At 41.9% G+C, this 19165-nt stretch overlaps 2 protein-coding genes across 2 annotated transcripts in view; one reads left to right on the top strand and one right to left on the bottom strand.

Annotated features, from left to right (window-relative positions):
* The window catches only part of creld2 (cysteine-rich with EGF-like domains 2), a 37892-nt gene extending 29249 nt beyond the window's left edge, over positions 1-8643 (bottom strand). Inside the window, exons 1-4 of the mRNA XM_063072588.1 lie at positions 8433-8643; positions 7652-8247; positions 5474-5556; positions 1486-1596 (exon numbers count right to left, since the gene is read on the bottom strand). Coding sequence (XP_062928658.1) covers positions 1486-1596; positions 5474-5556; positions 7652-7780 — 323 coding nt within the window. The 5' untranslated portion in view covers positions 7781-8247; positions 8433-8643. The remainder of the gene's footprint in view (positions 1-1485; positions 1597-5473; positions 5557-7651; positions 8248-8432) is intronic.
* A 55-nt stretch (positions 8644-8698) lies between these two features.
* The window catches only part of alg12 (ALG12 alpha-1,6-mannosyltransferase), a 33486-nt gene continuing 23019 nt past the window's right edge, over positions 8699-19165 (top strand). Inside the window, exons 1-5 of the mRNA XM_063072587.1 lie at positions 8699-9121; positions 11131-11263; positions 14669-14842; positions 16385-16579; positions 17848-17951. Coding sequence (XP_062928657.1) covers positions 8966-9121; positions 11131-11263; positions 14669-14842; positions 16385-16579; positions 17848-17951 — 762 coding nt within the window. The 5' untranslated portion in view covers positions 8699-8965. The remainder of the gene's footprint in view (positions 9122-11130; positions 11264-14668; positions 14843-16384; positions 16580-17847; positions 17952-19165) is intronic.

Below are 19165 nucleotides of genomic sequence, written 5' to 3'. Positions count from 1 at the left end.
TAGAAGGAAAATTGAAACACTGACAATTTAAATATGTTGAAGCTCCAAAATGTTTCAAAGTAAAAGTTGCGATACGTTTATTATATTAGCATTACATAAAAGAAAATTCCAGCTGCTTGGCAACAAAGACTACATGCGCGGGAGCGTTTCAGTTACTGCGCAGCCGTGCACCCACACAGCTTAGAGCGAACACTGGATACCAACACACTCACCCTCAGATGCTGGGTTCTGCACCAGACAGGGTGGATAATCTAAACTGAATGCAGCTCATGGCTTCGGGTAATAAATTTGAGTTCTTGGAGACAGTTAGAAAAAGTTGAAGACTTTTTTTTGATAACTGTGAGGGTTTTGTTTGGGGATGTGGTCTCTGGCAAAGCCTCAAGATCCAGCACTGAGATCAAGCCACAGCTTCTGGAGTGCTATACTTCACAGAATGGCTGCAGCTATTTCAAAGGATAGAGTCATAGTGTAATACAGCACAGAAACTGGCCCTAGAGCCCAATACATCTATGTCAACAAAGATTTGAATTCCAAGTATTTCCCCTCCCCCCTTCCTCTACTCCCCACTCCAGCATTTCTCACCTGCCTATCACTTCCCCCGGATCCTCTCCTCCTTTCCTTTCCCCCCATGGTCCACTCCATTATCTCAGATTGCTTCTTCTCCAGCCCTTATATCTTTTTCACCAATCCGACTTCACCCATCTCCTTCCAGCTATTCTCCCTTCCCTCCCACCTTTTTATTCTGGCATCTTCCCCCTTCCTTTCCAGTCTTAGAAAAGGGTCTTGGCCCCTGATGTTAACTGTTTATTCAATTCTAAAGATGCTGTCTGACCTGACTTCCTCCAGTACTTTCTGTGTGGTGCTTAAGATAATCCTATTTGTCCTCATTTGGCTCATATCCCTCTTAACCTTTCCTATTCAAGTATGTATCCAAGTGACTTTTAAACACAGAGTGGGTGCAAGTGGTGGTGGTGAATGCAAGGACCTGACCAGATCAAACACCTAGCATAGAAGTTACAAAAAAAAACACAGGAGTTCCATCACTAGAATATAGCATAAAGCCATTCAAAACTAATCCTTTCATTCATTATGTGACGTGGGCAGTCAGGGTCCATGACCATGGTTGTTCTTGGCACATTTTTCCAAAAGAAGAGAAGTGGTTTGCCTTTGCCTTCTTCTGGGCAGAGTCTTTACAAGACAGATGACCCCAGCCATCATCAATACTCTTCAGAGATTGCCTGTCTGGCATCAGTGGTCGTACACCCAGAACTTGTGATACACACCAGCTGCTCGTACGACCATCCACCATCTGCTCCCATGGCTTCACGTGACCATGAGCAGAAGCTATACCTTACCCAAGGGTGACCCTGTAGGCTAGTGGAGGGAAGGAGTTCCTCACACCTCCTCTGGTAGGGACACATCTCCATCCCACCATCCTCCAGGTTTGGTAAGACAAAAAAAAATGCAAATCAGAAAATCACTTACATCGTGAACCACCAACGTTCAATATGCTCTTCATTGGTTTCCACCATGAGATGACATTCAAAGTCAGAACTCTCACACAGCGATTCCATAATTTCAACAAGACGAGTCTCACTAAATTAAAAATAAAATCCTGCTTTATTCACACAACTGAAAATTCTTACGTCTCATTTTACTAAACAGCAGTTAAAAACTCCTAATCTATATGGACAAAATAATTAAATGTAATATGCTTTTTATGACATAATCACACTTTTACTGGACAGCCTTTTGTTTGCATACAGTGGATTCCAGTTAATTGAGCCATCCATTAAATGGGGCGGCCAGCTATTTGGGCCAATTTTTAAAGAACAAAAACTAATCGAGAAAATAGCCAGCATTTCCTTCATTTATTTGGGACACTATTCCATTTAATTGGGACAGGAGACTGTTGCCGAACAGTTTCTAAGTAGTGCTAATCACATGCACTTGTGTGGCCAAACAATTTTAAATATAACCAGTTGCATGTACTTGTGTCTAAAAAAAAAGTGTGATTTTTGTCACTTATAGTTGGTGAGAAATAAGCAGTAAGAATTCAGAATCATTTTTCCCACTATGGTTTCAAGCATTCAGGCTTGGAGATGCCAGAAATGGCCAGGAGTGAAAATGACATTTCACTACAGGTTAGGAACTACAAAGAATTTGAAGGTATCGACAATCATCGTAAATGTTAAAATGAAAATGAAGATGTGACAGATGCGATCATCAAAAGCATTGTACAAAGGCATTCCATTAGCTACACTAAGTTTCTGCACTGATTTTGCTAATTTACAGTCAATTAGAAGAACACAGCACAATGGATGAATTCCAGTGATAACTATTAGGAACTAATAGTTTTATAGAACTGGAGTAGTAGTGGTAGTGCTCTAATTTGTTCTGTATTTCATCCAAATAGATAATTTGTTACTCAGTTAAATGGTAGTTTGTCTTTTTTTTAAATATACCTTTTTAAACCATTTCCATGAAACTTTTGCTGCCTAATTGCACCAAAATGAATCGGTTCCAATGTGTCCCATTTAACAAGAACACACTAGTTTAACCTACAATAAATCAATTTGCCATAGTTTACTTCATGGCAGCGAGAATAAAGTCAACTCCCTGACAAAAACATTGGTCTGTGCAAGAACAGCCAGGATGTAGACAATAAATTACATTGGACAGGATGTGCTTTCAGAGGAAATATTTCTGAAGCAGTGCCGGGAGCAAGTTCCCAAAACTTTGCAGGCCAGGCTTACATAGGACAGTGTCTATTAGAAGAATTGGGCCAGTAAAACCTTCCTGAACTCAGGACCTATCCTAACAATGCAAACTTCTGTAACTCGCAACAATATTTTTCACCCCAATGTTGCCCTTTACTTACCTGTAGCTAGCTGATAACACATCTCTAATTGATACATCCTTACTCTGTTCAGAAAGTTGCTATTACAAATTGCTGAATACTTGAAGTAGGAGCCATGAATCTATTTTCTGTCTGTGTTATATTTTGTGTTGCGCCTTTATTATGGGTAATTTGTCACGTGTTGCAGCGTAGAAGCGAACGAGTACAGTTACATAATCATGTTCTGCCTTTAGGTCAATTTACTCTAGGTAGAGACAGGGTGTGGGTCACAGGGTGATTTATTTCATTGACTGCTGCCGCTGGACTTATTGGATCACTAGTTTTAAAAAAATCATTACAAGATTGTTCATCTTGGCTGGTTTCATGATAAAGGATAAAACGTACCCTTTTGAACTTTGGAACTTCATTATTTGGAAGGCATCGTACTCCTTGCTTAGTCTCAGAGGTTTTGGTTCATTTTCAAGTAACTGCTACACTTGAGATAAACTGGTATTTTGTTTTTAGACCCTTCAGTTCTCTTCAGCATCTCCATGCTCCAGGCCAGAATTCCATCAGTGATGTACAGAATTCAGCCTCTGGGTGAGGAGGAAACAGCGTCTTCCTCAACCCAAAGTTCAGCTTTGAGTGTACACATACAACCTGTTACCGTGACAACTTTCTTCATCTTTCAACTAAAAACCTTGAACATAGTCTGAATTTCTGTAATAACAAAGGGCTAGGTGGACACCCTTGCTCCAGGAGACATCGGCAATGAAACCATACATTCAATTTTTCCACAGTGTATCAGCACATTAGCTTTAAAACTTCTTGTGTGTTTACCCAGCACTTCAGCAACCTTCATTGTGCTCCTTACTGCAAGTACAGGAGAAATAAACTGTGTCCATATTTGATTAATAAATATGTTTAATAAAGTCACGAGCATAATCTGAGTTAAGTCTCGGAGGCACTGTACATGTGAACTTCCAGAGAACTTTTGATAAGTAAAAAACATGAGGCACCATAACAAGATCGGTTCTTATGTTATCAGCAGAACCTTAATTTACCATTGTAATACTTGGCTATCATACTATAAAATCTCAGCCAAAGCTTTACATACTATATACAAATGTGATCCGAATGAAGGAGCTCAGCCAGCACAGGACGACAATCACAGAGGGTGAAGTAAAGGTGACCTTGTGGATAATACAAGACTCACATGATTTCCTGGGCTGCTTTTGGGGTAAGAGCAATCTCTCAAAAACAATTTTCCTCTTACTGGGCTTCTCTCTATGGTGATCTGTGATGGATATACGCTGACCAGTTCTTGGTCAGGCGGGGGCTTTGCCAAGCTCAGTTTTCCAACACAGCTGACACATTCAGAGATCATAAAGATGCTCAGAGCAAGTTAAATTTCCAATCAATATTCTTTGTTTAGCTTTTTGTCATAAACAAGAACCAGTCTTCGGTTCTTAATGGAAAAAGCAAGCAATAATCAATCTGAAGTTAGGAGGACAGCTTGGCAAACGAACAGCATTGTCTACAGAGCACAGACTGCTGGCCCATGAGGCTGACTGCTCAGGAGAAGCAATGCAAGACAATGGGGTTTATCTTAATTGACCTCTATCAAACTAGACAACACTGGCTAAATCATTTACTCCAAAGAAGCTTGCAGATCAGATTGGTACTATCATTGATGCACAGCAAACAGCTGATCTATCAACAGTTGGAAGATTTGTGTACCCAAAGAGTCAGCATTCATGGCACTAATTTGGGGTGTCTGCCCCCAGAAGCTTCTATACCATCTATGTGCAAAGTTATCTGAAAAAATATCACATCTGTGTGAAGTCTCACTCAAGTGGCAAAAAGAAGAACAGTATGACTGCTAGAACACAGTCAGGTTTGTTAAGAGTGGTCAAGGAACAGCAAGACGAATGTCAGAAAGATTAGAATCCATTCTTCCGCCTGCAGTTTCTGCAACAGATGACTCGCTTGCATGTCTTTTTAGCTCTTAGTAATTGTATCTGTATTTTAAAAATACTCGTGTTTTTGAAATTGATTGTAGTTTGGAAGTCTTTTATAAGACAGGAAAAACCTCTGAATTTTAAAGTGTTTTAAGAATTTTAAGCAAACGTATCAGTATAAAAAATGAACTGAGTTGAAACTACTGGTAGCTGGAAGTGTCTCCTGGTGGGGGGTGGGGGGGGGGAGAAACCTACCACTCAAATAATGGGTATTGGCAGCTAACCATGGCATGGAGGATAAACAGAGGAGTGATCTAGTCTTTGAAGAGTAGGTGGCTACATTAAAACTTAGCTTTAGTGAGGGTTCTCATTGTTATCCATGTATATAGGATAATGCTTAAGATTTTTATTTGAACTCAAATTCTTGGTCAGCGAACCTCATACCATCACAAATCATAGTGGTGACAAAAGGTGGAGTGAAGAGGGAATAAAGTGGGAGAATATGAAGGATGGAAGATGTGTTATGTGCAGAATCTGCCTCGTGTTTCGGGCAACAAGACCATGGAACAAGCTTGTAAGATCAACTGCTACCTTCCTGTCTCGCAACACAATGTCCTAAGTGAGGTGTAAAAATATTGCCTTGTAAAGGATTCATTACAAACTGCATACATACCTGATTTCGTATTTTGACAAATATCTTTCTTCCCAGTCTGTATTTCCACCACCAAAATTCTTCCTGGATGTATTTTCGACACCCTATTTAATTTTATAAATGTAATAATTTTGAAAAACCATTTTGAAATATTTCAAATAATTTAGCCCTAGAAATTTAACCCTGCTACATTGGACAAAACTTAAACTAAGAATTATTAGTGCAAGTTACAGATTTGAGTTCACCAACATATATTGTTGATTGAGTACGTTTCTCAGTCAAGACAATTTCAAAAGCTAATCTAGTCTGAAAAGCATCTAATGTACTGTATATTCAATACTAACAGATTTCTAGGATTTATGCTCCTAAGGAACTCTGAATTTGAGGGAAAAAAAACTATATAGGTTCGTTTTTCACCCTTTGCAAAGACATTAAAAATGTAAACATAAACAAGGGCACCTTAAATCTAACTGGTCAAAGATTGTGAAGAGTTTGCATTCAAGTGTCCATCCTGTCTCCATATTTGTATATAGGAAATAGAAACGTACAGTATATATCCAACAAAGAATGGATACGGCCCAGTTCATCACGAGTAAAGCCCTCCCCACTTCTGAGCACATCTACACAAAGCACTGTCACAGGAAAGCAGCATTCATCATCAGGGACGCCCACCACCCAGGGCATGCTCTCTTCTCGCTGCTGCCATCGAGGAGATGGTACAGGAACCTCAGAACTCACCCTACTAGGTTTAGGAATAGTTATTACCCCTCAACCATCAGACTCTTGGACCAAATATAATGTTCGTCTAACTTCACTTGCCCTTATCACTGAGATATTCTCACAGCCTATGGACTCAGTTTCAAGGTCTCTTCATCTCATGTTCTTGATATTTATTGCTATCTTTTCTTTCCTTTTGTGTTTGCAGTTTATTGTCTTTTGGACACTGGTTGAATACACAAGTTAGTGCAGTCTTTCATTGATTCTATTATAGATTTATTGAGTATGCCTGTAAGAAAATGAATCTCAGGGTTGTATATCTTGACACGTTTATTTGAATATATACTTTGAACTTCTAATATAAAAAGTTTCAAAGATGAATTTACATGCATGTACCAGCCAATGTTACATTGGGGAATCCTTCATAAACCAAACACACTAAAGATTATTTTGGTGCTCATAACCTGTCGCCTTCAACATGCGAAATCTAACGTCAGGATAAGCTCAGATCTTAGTAGGATAAACATCACTGCAAACCTTGGGACTTTCCTGATAACCATTCAGTCTACTGTATATTTGAACTGATTCACACAGCTCAAGTGTCTTACACGACATGGGACATAATGAATGAAAATGTGTCTTGCACACAAAAACAATCTCATTGAAAGTTTTAAAAATTCTTGCCTCAACGGTATTTTGAAATGATCCAGATTCTCACTACCTTTTATAAAACCTGATTTTTACATTGCCCCCAACATCCAACCCCTGCCCCTCATAGTTCTGCACTGTTCACAAAGCCTGTATTAGTCATAGAAAAGCACAACACAGAAACAGGACTTTTGGCCCATCTAATCTATGCCAAACCATTTAAACCACCTACTCCCATCAACCTGCACCAGCCTGCTGTACCCTATCATCCATGTACCTATCCAAACTTCTCTTAAGCAATGAAATGGAGTTTGCATGCCCCATTACTGCTGGCAGCTCATTCCACACTCTCACCACCCTCTGAGTGAAGAAGTTTCCCCTCATGTTCCTGTTAGACTTTTCACCTTTCACCCTTAACCTATGACCTCTAGTTGTAGTCCTACCCAACTTCAGTGGAAAAAAGACCCTGCTTGCATTTACCCTATCCATACAACTAATTTTGTATTCCTCTATCAAATCTCACCTCAATATTTTACATTCCAAGGAATAAAGTCCTAACCTACTCAATCCTTCCTTGAAACTCAGGTCCTCCGGACCCAGCAACATCATTGTAAGTGTTCTAATTACTTAACCATTTTTTGAAGCTAGTACATTTTTCCTTGTTCTGCTGCTGTAGAATTTTCTATTCCGTGTTTAACATGTCCAAGGGCTACAAATTTCCAGTATTTGATTTGGGTTAAGTTACTGATGGACACATTCTCTACAAAGCCTTCGAGATGCTGATCAATTACTGTGAAATTCAAAACCGTAAGAAATAATTGGATCAGTACTCACCTTTAAGAAATTGTTACGTATTTCTTTGCAAGTAGAACACGACAAATTGTCATGGCTTGATGAAAGACCGCATAACACCAACAATCCAACAAGTACAAACTGGAGACTTCTGCAATCCATTTTATGCATACAATGGAAATTTAAATTCTAAAAAAAAGACAGTTGCAAAGATGACTTCCTATTGCGTTCCAGAGTTGCGAGTCTTCTTGTGCAGTACTGAGTAATGATGTGCTGGAAGTGAGTGCGGGCCCTTAGCATGAGCTCTTCTCTGCTCTCTGCACTGTTGGCAGGTGACCGTGCCGTAATCACCAGGTTAGACCAACCCTACAACATCACCTCTGGCTGAATCTGTAACCACCGGCCCAAAGGGCGCTCAATCCCGGATATTCTCCAGACCCCGCCTTCCCCGCCGGCCATCCTCCACACCCGATTGGTCCAGGCCGATGTCCGTCAACGCAGCCGCCAACCAGGGTTCGACACGCCGAGAGCGGTCGCTCACCCACGTGTAGCCCGGCGATCTGAATGGTGATATGTATCACGATTGTTGCGGGCAGACACTAATTCAATCAAAGGCACGGCTAGCGACAATCTGAAAACTGCACGTAAATGGAGACTAACATCAGCAATGCATTCATATAGAAAACAAATCCAAGGATTTAATACAGGGAATGCACGGGCAAACAAAGCCAGCTTGATACAGTAAACAATTACACATTAAGAGACAAACACATGGCTACGCATAATTGCATATAATCAACAATTTTCAATAATATATACTCACAAGAAAAAACATCAATCCATGCATACATTCATATGCATCCCAAAATACAGGTAAACATTGATGCAGGAAAACAAAAGATACACACATCTATGTATAAATCTACATTTATGTATGTCAATGCAATATCAGATGCAGAATAAATGCGAGGTAATGGTGCCGGGTTGAAAGAATAAAATCTCGGGCTCAGTCGCCCTTCCAGCATTTCGTAGGCGGTGACATCCTGCGCAGTCGCCTATGAACTGGATGTTGTTAGCCGTCATCAAACCGGCCTCAGCTGCCCGTGGCATGTGCGGCAGAGTTCTTATCCTCAGATTTTGTTTCATCATGGAGTCTTCCTTAATTCCGCTCCAATGAGAACTGTAGGACCTCGTGTGGCTTTGCAATAAGCCCGTTGAGTACATGCAGTAGGTTGTGAAATGTGTATTTAATATCGGAGGGCAAGGCGCTGAGTACAGGTGGTGGTGCTGGAGGAGATTCCTCAAGTCTTCAGCGGGCTTGTTCGCATCTTGTTCTCGGTCGCCCGGAGTACAGCCATGGCTGAGGGCAGCCGACTAATGCAAAGGGAACTGTTGCTCCTGGTCCTTGTGGCTTGTATCCACTTGTTGATCTGTCCTTTTACTAAAGTGGAAGAAAGCTTCAACCTGCAAGCGATGCACGACCTACTGTACCACCGCCTGCACTTGGACAAGGTATCAGTCCTGGTGACCTACCAAATTTTTTGGCCACTCCGCTGGTCGCAACTGTGTTACCTTTTGCTTTCGTTCAGTTAGAATTGACTATTTAGAGACCCGTGTTCAATTCCCCCTCCTCTCCTCCCTCCCCCCATTCTGTAAGAAGTTTGTACCTACGCCCCGTGACTGCGTGTTTCTTCCAGGTACTGCGGTTTCCTCCCACCGTACGAAGACGTACTGGTTGATAGGTTAGTTGATCAAAAAAGGGGGGATAACTACACTCACTTGCCGATCTATTGAGATGTTCCCACAACCAATGATCTAATTTTAAGTAGTGAAAGGGGCTTCCCTTCCTCCACTATCAACTCTGCTCTTAAACGCATCTCCCCCATTTCACATACATCTGCTCTCACTCCATCCTCCCGCCACCCCCCTGGTCCCCACCTACCACCCCACCAGCCTCCGGGTCCAACATATTATTCTCTATAACTTCCGCCACCTCCAACGAGATCCCACCACTAAGCACATCTTTCCCTCGCCCCCCCCCTGCATTCCGCAGGGATCGCTCCCTACGTGACTCCCTTGTCCATTCGTCCCCCCTATCCCTCCCCACTGATCTCCCTCCTGGCACTTATCCGTGTAAACGGAACAAGTGCTACACATGCCCTTACACTTCCTCCCTTACCACCATTCAGGGCCCCAAACAGTCCTTCCAGGTGAGGCAACACTTCACCTGTGAGTCGACTGGGGTGATATACTGCGTCTGGTGCTCCCGATGTGGCCTTTTATATATTGGCGAGACCCGACGCAGACTGGGAGACCGCTTTGCTGAACACCTACGCTCTGTCCGCCAGAGAAAGCAGGATCTCCCAGTGGCCACACATTTTAATTCCACATCCCATTCCCATTCTGACATGTCTATCCACGGCCTCCTCATACTGTAAAGATGAAGCCACACTCAGGTTGGAGGAACAACACCTTATATTCCGTCTGGGTAGCCTCCAACCTGATGGCATGAACATCAACTTCTCTAACTTCCGCTAATGCCCCACCTCCCCCTCGTACCCCATCTGTTACTTATTTTTATACACACATTCTTTCTCTCACTCTCCTTTTTCTCCCTCTGAATATACCCCTTGCCCATCCTCTGGGTCCCCCCCTTTGTCTTTCTTCCCGGACCTCCTGTCCCATGATCCTCTCATATCCCTTTTGCCAATCACCTGTCCAGCTCTTGGCTCCATCCCTCCCCCTCCTGTCTTCTCCTATCATTTTGGATCTCCCCCTCCCCCTCCAACTTTCAAATCCCTTACTCACTCTTCCTTCAGTTAGTCCTGACGAAGGGTCTCGGCCTGAAACGTCGACTGCACCTCTTCCTAGAGATGCTGCCTGGCCTGCTGCGTTCACCAGCAACTTTGATGTGTGTTCATCTAATTTTAAGGATTCTTTACAAACACGAGAAAACTGCAGATGCTGGAAATCCAGAATAGCACACACAAAATGCTGGAGGAACTCAGCAGGCCAGGCAGTATCTATGGAAAAAAGGAAATAGTCGACGTTTAGGACTGAGACCCTTCATCAGGGCTGGATGAAGGACTTTTTCCATAGTTGCTGCCTGTCCTGCTGAGTTCCTCCAACTGTTTGTGTGTGTGTGTGTTGCTTAAGGTCTCTTTATTTCATTATCTCATGTTCTCTGTGTTTATTGCTATTTATTTATATTTGCATTTACACAGTTTGTTGCCTTCTGCATTCTGGCTGATCTGTCATTGATAGTGTTATAGTTGTGATTCTATAGATTTATTGAGTATGCCTGCAGGAAAATTAATCCCAGGATAGTACATGGTGACATATATGTACTTTGATAACAAAATTTACTTTGAACTTTGATTAGGCTGGGGTTAAATAGGGGATTGCTGGCTGGTGTGGCTCATAAAGCTGGAAGGGTCTACTCCATGCTGTATCGTAATAAGTAAATAAATTATTGGTGACCAAGATGTGACTGGCATTTCCCCCTCCCCCTTGCATTGCAGTACGATCATCACGAATTTCCCGGAGTTGTTCCAAGGACCTTTGTGGGACCGCTTTTTATTTCCCTGCTCTCTGCACCAGCTGCTTGTGTCCTCTGGGTTCTCAACGTGTGCAAGTTGTACTCACAACTTCTAGGTATGACTGGCCTAAATTAAGTTGCACTCTATTTGGTTTCAAAACTAAGAAGCGTGGGGGTGGGGAATCCCACGGTCATTATTTGCATAAAATATATTCAAGAAAAGATTTATTTTTATGTATGTGCCGCATACAGTATAGCACTCCTACGTAGATACAGCTGATAGCATGTCATCTGGTGTAAATTGGAGTTACCTTACTATTTTTTGGAGTATCACTCTCAAATGACTGACATTTTGTCATGTCACCAGGCTGCTAAATTTATTGGTACCTGTCTGGTAGAAGGTACAAGAGCCTCAGGACTCGCACCACCAGGTTCAGGAACTGTTACTACCCTTCAACCATCAGGCTCTTGAACAAAATGGGATAACTACACTCACTTGCCCATCTATTGAGAAGTTCCCACAAACAATAATGTTACTTTAATGATTTTTTATCTCGTTATTTATTGCTATTTATTTATATTGGCATTGCACTGTTTGGCTTCTTCTACACCCTGGCTGAATGAGGCATTGATCGTGTGGATAAGTCAGAGGCCTTTTCCCAGGGCGGAAATGGCTAGCACGAGAGGGCACAGTTTTAAGGTACCTGGAGGCCCCCTGGGCCTGAGTCCATGTTGTAGAGGTAGATACAGAGGAGATGTCAGGGGTAAGTTTTTTCCGCAGAGTGGTGAGTACGTGGAATGGGCTGCCGGCGACTGTGGGGGAGGCGGATACGATAGGGTCTTTTTAAAGACTCCTGGACAGGTATATGGAGCTCAGAAAAATAGAGGGCTATGGATAACCCTAGGTAATTTCTCAGGTAAGGACATGTTCGGCACAGCTATGTGGGCCGAAGGGCCTGTATTGTGCTGTGGGTTTTCTATGTTTCTATGCTCTTTCATTGATCATGTTATAGTTACTATGCTATAAATTTGCTGAGTATGCCCACAGGAAAATTAATCTCATGGTGACATATATGTACTTCGATAATAACATTTAATTTGAACTTTGGATTTTGCCTGTGTCAGTTAAAATACTCAGTATATAGTTCAGTTTATCATTAAAGTTTATCAATCATCACAGTAATTAAACTTCTTAAGACTACTTTTAAAAAAAAATCCAGCTATATATTCAGATGGTAATTGTGGTTGAAATATCGTAGTTTCTCAAAGGGGGAAACTGTAAACATTTGAACTTATCTTGTGTGGCTAACTTCTCCTTTGATGAATTTGACAGGTTGGGTTTTGTTATATTGTCCACCTGAATGTAGAAACTTTCTTTAGTCAGTTGAGAAAAGTTCATCAAGTCAAAGGTGAAAGGTCATTAACTCTAGCTCTTTCTATTGATGGTTCCAGACTAGTTGAGTATTTTGAGCATTTTCTTCCCGTATTTCAATGTTAAACATTGATTGGGAGTCATTTAACCACAATATTGATTTAGCAGAAATGGGGGGGATAGTACGCATCATTTTTGTATCAAGTCTTTATTTGTGGAAAAACAGCATAATTATTTAGAAAATTCTACTAACCCAACAGAAATGTCGAGTTTCAAAGTGATATTTATATTTCAATTTAATGTAATAGAACACAGAAGTACAGTTTTAGAATTCAAGTTTCAGGAATTATACTTTGTGGAGTCAAATTGTATACAGAAGAAACAACAATGTAATTTATATTTTAAAGCTGATTTTTTAAAAAACTATTTTTCAGTGATACAGCTTCCTTGCCTTGAAGTGATAATGCCACTAACTTAATGTACTATTGGAAAAGTATAGCTTCATGGGGGAAATTCAGTTTAACTAATTTGAGTATTTTGAGGGGGACGACTAAGAATACAATTTTGGGCAATGGGGGTGGAGATCCATTTCTACCAAAGGAGGTATAAGGCTCCTTCCGTCTGCCAGCCTGTTGGTCTCCCTTGGGCAAGGTTTAGCACCTGCTTAGCCGTTCCCCCCAACCCACCGATCAGGGTCACGTGAAGCCATTGGAGCAGGTGGTGGATGGTCGTATGAGGAGCTGGTGCATATCACAAGTCCTGGGTATGCAACCACTGACCCCAGGCAGACAGTCTCTGAAGAGTATTGATAATGGCTGGACTTACCTGTTTTGTAAAGATACTGCCCAGAAGAAGGCAATGGCAAACAACTGCACTTTTGTAGAAAAATTTGCTAAGAACAATCATGGTCATGTTCCATGATCGTCCATTTCATACGACATGGCAGATAATGATGATGATGAACTAAGAAGATTAGTGAAGGTAGTGTGGTAGACATTTTCCATGTGGATGTTAATAAGGCATTTAATAAGGTGCAACATGGTATGATGACCAAAAGGTTTAGACATATGGGATCCCAGATGAGCTGGCTAATTATATTGAAAATTGGCTTGGTAATAGTTCAGAGTAAATTTATTATCAAACTATGGTAGTATGCTATACTACCCTGAGATTCATTTTCTTGTGGACATTTAGAGCAGAATATTGCATGCCTCTCTGGTAGCCTGACTACAAGAAAGATGATTGTGCTAGAGAGAGTTTAGTGTAAATTCACTAAGTTGTTGTCTGAATTGGAGGACTTTAGGTATGAGGAAAGACTGGATAAGCTGAGTTTGCTTTCTCTGGAGGGGAACAGGCTGAGAAGTGACTGATAAAGATGCAGTGTATAAAATTATGAGAGGGATAAACGAGGCTGATCGGCAGAAGTTTTTTCTCCCCCTCCCCCATAGTATGGGTATGAAAAAACAGGCAATTTGCTTTAAACTAAGAGTAAAGAGTTTTAAGGGGGATTTGAGGGGAAAGTTATTTTGCTTAAAGTGGTTGATATCTTGAACTTTCTGCTAGAGGAGGTGGCAGAATCACATACCCTTCAGAGACTGACTTGCTGTCCATTACACTGCTGGTCCTCCGTCTCTGACTGTCCTTACCGTTGCATACAGATAAAGAAGGATTCTTCATTGCTCTTTCCATATTTTATTTTCAGTCAGGGTTGTTGGCCCTGAGCTGAACCTCTGAACCTGGAGGATCAGTGGACCACTCTTAGTCAGGCCTCTACTCTTTGACCTGTTTGTCATGGGTGACCCTACCAAGAGCCAAAGCACAAGGCCCTGACTGCAGCCAACATAGCTCTCCTGGTCATTGAGCCACGCAAGCCTGCAAACCCTATGACAAGGTTGTGGTCCTCTTGGAGGCCTTCAGAGACGCGGACACATAAATAGGCAAAACATAGAACGATATAGACCGAACGTTGACAAATGGGACTAATATAGATGAGAAAAAATTGGTCAGTATGGATGTGGTCGGCTGAATGACCTGGTTCGGTGCTGTATGTCTCTTAGTCTTATTTTGATTTTGTGATGTTCTGAATATGATTGCAAAATAAGATTAATGTATATTTAATTGTGGTCATCTTCCTTTGTGTTTTAAATAGTTCGAGGCTGCCTCGGTCTCTGTGTGATCTATGCACTCTGGAAGTTCCAGAAAGAAGTCCGGAAACAATATGGCACAAGAGTAGCTGTTTTCTTCTGTTGGATCTCAGCAACACAATTCCACCTGCTCTTTTACTGCACAAGAACTCTCCCAAATATATTTGCACTGCCCATTGGTGAGTTCAACTTTATTGTCCATTCCTTTCGTTTAATTTGGGGATATAGTGTTCGTTGTTGCAGCATGCTTATTTACAATAAATTCAGAAAGTGTGAGTCATTTTCATAATCGCAAACGAGAGAAAATCTGCAGAAGCTGGAAATCCAAGCAACACACGCAAAATGTTGGAGAAACTCAGCAGGCCAGGCAGCATCTGTGGAAAAAGACTACAGTAGACGTTTCGGGCCAAGACCCTTCGGCAGCTCCTGTAGATAGGTGAGATCCAACAGCCAGAGAGGTGGTTCTACAACACTCCGTATAGAGCAAAGGGCATGGCGAGGCACAGAAGTTATGGTCATCCATTTCAACAAAGGATAACCCCAGATGTGATGACTACTACTGGACCTGGATGTCCGAGGTCACGAGTGGAACTACCCCAGTGCAAGTGCTTTTCCACTTATAAAAACTCTCCTGCATAGGTGTCCTGTCATCGTCAGAAACAACCGTCACCATCGTTGTGGGAAAGCATAATGGTCAGTTAGCAAGGGCTCATGAATCATTGGAAATATAATCTATTTTTAGTTAAGGAATCAAAAGCAAAAATATAACTAATTAAACTAGGGAAAATGAGGTCTTCTTTGTCTGCCAGATCATGGGAAATGTCTTGACAAATATTTCACTAAAGTGCTGGAAGCTCTGATAGTGCAAGACTCTGTCCTAATCCAGCATTAGCCTTGGTTAAGCACACAGATGCGGTGTGAAGCATGAACTTACAAACTTCTAAATCAGGACAAGCATTACAGCTGAGCCAGACTGACCTTTGACGGTAGCAAGAGAATATATTGTGTATGTGTATAGTGTATTGTGAGACTGTGCTGAATTTAAATAACAATATATAAATTATTCACTTCCAGAGAACAACGCTTGAAGCATTTTCATAAGCATAATATTAACATGAGAACGTCTGCGGATTCTGGTAATCCAAAGCAACACACACACACACACAAAATGATGGAGGAACTCAGCAGGTCAGTCGGCATCTGTGGAAATGAATAAACAATCAACGTTTCGGGCTGAGACCCTTCTTGTCTGGAAAAGAAGGGGGAAGATGCCAGAATAAAAAAAGTGGGGTTGAGAGGGAGGAGGCTAGCTGGCAGATGATAGGTGAAGCCAGGTGGCTGGAAAAGGTAAAGGGCTGGAGAAGAAGGAATCTGATAGGAGAGGAAAGTGGACCACAGGAGAAAGGGAAGGAGAAGGGGGCCCAGGGGGAAGTGATAGGCAGATGAGAAGAGGTAAAAAGTCAGAGTGAGGGATAGAGGAGGGTGGGGATATTTTAATGTGCAATATTGAAAAATGTTTCTAATGCTGATATCTTCAATGTTTCATATTTTAAGTAATCAGTCCCGAAGGAGGATCTCAGCCCAAAATATCGACTGTTTATTCATTTCCATAGATGTTGTCTGACCAGCTGAGTTCTTCCGGCATGTTGCGTGTGTGTGTGTTCCTCATAAGCATATTCCTTGATTCATTTGTAAACAGAATATTTCACTTTCTCCTGCAGTTCTCTTGGCGTTTACAGCCTGGATGCAGCAGAACCACGGCATATTTATATGGCTTTCTGCTCTAGCTATCATTGTATTCCGGTTCGAGCTTTCCATATTCCTGGGTCTCATGCTGCTGTTGTCTTTATTGAGCCATCATCTTTCGATTCTCCAAACTCTTTGCCATGCAGTGCCAGCTGGCTTGGTGTGGTTGGGTGAGTAGCATGTCGTTTATAGACTTGAATTTCAGAATCGGGTTTAATATCACTGGCATATGTTGTAAAAATATGTTAATTAGTGGCAGCTGTACAATGCAATACATAATAACATAGAAAAAATAAATCAGTTACAGTATTAATACATATGTATATTAAATAGTTAAATTAAAAATAGTGCAAAAACCAAAATATTTTTCTTAAAAGTGAGGTAGAGTTTATGGGTTCAATGTCCATTTAGGAATCATGTGGCAGAGGGGAAGAAGCTGTTCCTGAATTGCTGAGTGTGTGCCATCAGTCTTCTGTACCTCCTTCCTGATGGTAACAGTGAGAGGAGGGCATGTTCTGGGTGATGCAGGTCCTTGGTAATGGATGCCGGCCTTCTGAGGCACCGCTCCTTGAAGATGTCTCGGATACTACGAGGGCTAATACCCATGATGGGGCTGGCTAACTTTACAACTTTCTGTAGCTTCTTTCAATCCTGTGTGGTAGCACCCCCCCCCCCCGCCAACCTCCCATACCAGACAGTAATGCAGCCTGTCAGAATGCTCTCCACAGTACATGTAGAAGTTTTCGAGTGTTTTTGGTGACAATCCAAATCTCCTCAAACTCCTAATGAAATAAAGCTGCTGTCTTGTCTTCTTTATAGCTGCATTGATATGCTGAGACCAGGTTAGATCCTCAGAAATCTTGACACCCAGGAATTTGAAATTGCTCACTTTCTCTACTTCTGATCCCCCTGAGGATTGGTTTGTGCTCCCTCATACTACCCTTTCTGAAGCTTTACTGACATTGACTGCAGGGTAGTTGCTGCGACACCAGTCAACAAGCCGATATATCTCGCTCTTGTACACCCTCTCGTTTCCTTCTGAGATTCTACCAACAGTGGTTGTATCACCAGCAAATCAACAGATGGCATTTTAGCTATACCTAGCCACTAGCCACACAATCATAGATATAGAGAGAGTAGAGCAGTGGGCTAAGCACATATTCCTGAGGTGCACCGGTGTTGATTGTCAGCGAGGAGGAGATATTATCACCAATCCACACTGATTGTGGTCTTCCAGTTAGAAAGTTGAGGTTCCAATTGCAGAGGGAGGTACAGAGGCCCAGGTTGTGTAGACTATTGATCAGGACTGTGGGAATGATGGTGTTAAATGCTGAGCTCTCTTCAACAAACAGCATCCTGACAGGAGTTTGTATTGTCCATGCACTTATCATTCATTAAATTAACACATTCATTAACATTCTTGTGAATTTCTTTTCAGCTCTAACTGTATTGGTGGATTCTGTGTTTTGGAGACGACTCCTCTGGCCTGAGGGAGAAGTACTTTGGTACAATACAATCTTGAATAAGAGTTCTGAATGGGGATTATCCTTTACACAAACTTCAGCTTGCTGTAGGAAAATGCAAAGTCTGATCAGAGGAAAATTAAAATGTGATTGACCCTGCATGGATTGTACTATAATTTGAAAAATATAATCCAACTGCACGTTAGCTGAAATATGAAGTATTGAGTTGAGGCCCCTGTGGGTCAGGATGGACTGTGGATGTTGCACCCTAGCTGTCTAGATATGCAAGCCTGAGCAGAACGAAATGGAGAGCAAGCTGTAACCCTTGTAGCAAGCTTCCCCTCTCTAAGCAGCTAGTGAATCCAGTGGAACGGCAGAGACTGATACAGTTTGGCACCCACTAGCAGCGTCTCAGGAGTTGCCAATCGTAGGAATGCCTTAGGGACTCCAGCTCTGGATTTTTCCCTCAGGGTTTACTCCGAAGCCTGCCTTTATGAATCGGCTTGGCCACAGGGCAACGGGGGTTTGAGGTCAGAGTTTTCCCTTCTAAGATGATCTGCCAACCCCGGCTGATGAGCCCCATATGCCCGAAGCAACAGGCTTTAAGGTGCCAGTAACCTGCATTTGCCCTCTCTCCTTTCAGTAGAAATGGCTCCACCAGGCTTAGCTAAGCCAGACATGAAGGCCAGGAGCACACATAAAAGTTGCTGGTAAACGCAGCAGGCCAGGAGCTGGACTTGGTTGTCAGAGGCTATTTGAAGTGCACGCCATTAGTAGTATTTAATAGGTAGTGGGAGCTTATCCTCATTACTACCCCAGGCTATGATGACCTTAAGGAATCAAATGTAAAGTACACGTTTTTAAAATTTTCATATTATCAATGGATTTTGCTGTTAATTTTCAAAGGCATAATTGCTCATTACTCAACATTTCATTACACATTGACAGGAAGATTGGGAATATCAATAATAATTCATAGAATCATTGAGCAGCAGTACAGTGTTAATATAGGCCCTTTGGCTCAACCAGTCCAGATCAACCATCCAGCTAGCCCCAGTGTCCTGCATTCAGACCCTATCTTTATAACCCCCACCCCTTTACATATCTGTCCATTTGCTTCTTAAATGATACGTGTCCCTCAGGCCCCTGTTTAACTCATTCCCCTCTCATCCTAACCTTACAGTTTTGGACTCTCCTACTCTGGGACAAAGACTGTTACCATTCACCTTATCTAATTTTAAACACTTTTCTAAGGTTGCCCCTCATTCTCCTACATTCCAAGGAAAAAAGACA

Source organism: Mobula hypostoma, chromosome 20 (genome assembly GCF_963921235.1).
Source record: "Mobula hypostoma chromosome 20, sMobHyp1.1, whole genome shotgun sequence".
NCBI lineage: Eukaryota > Metazoa > Chordata > Chondrichthyes > Myliobatiformes > Myliobatidae > Mobula > Mobula hypostoma.
This window is presented reverse-complemented; position numbering and strand designations above follow the sequence as displayed.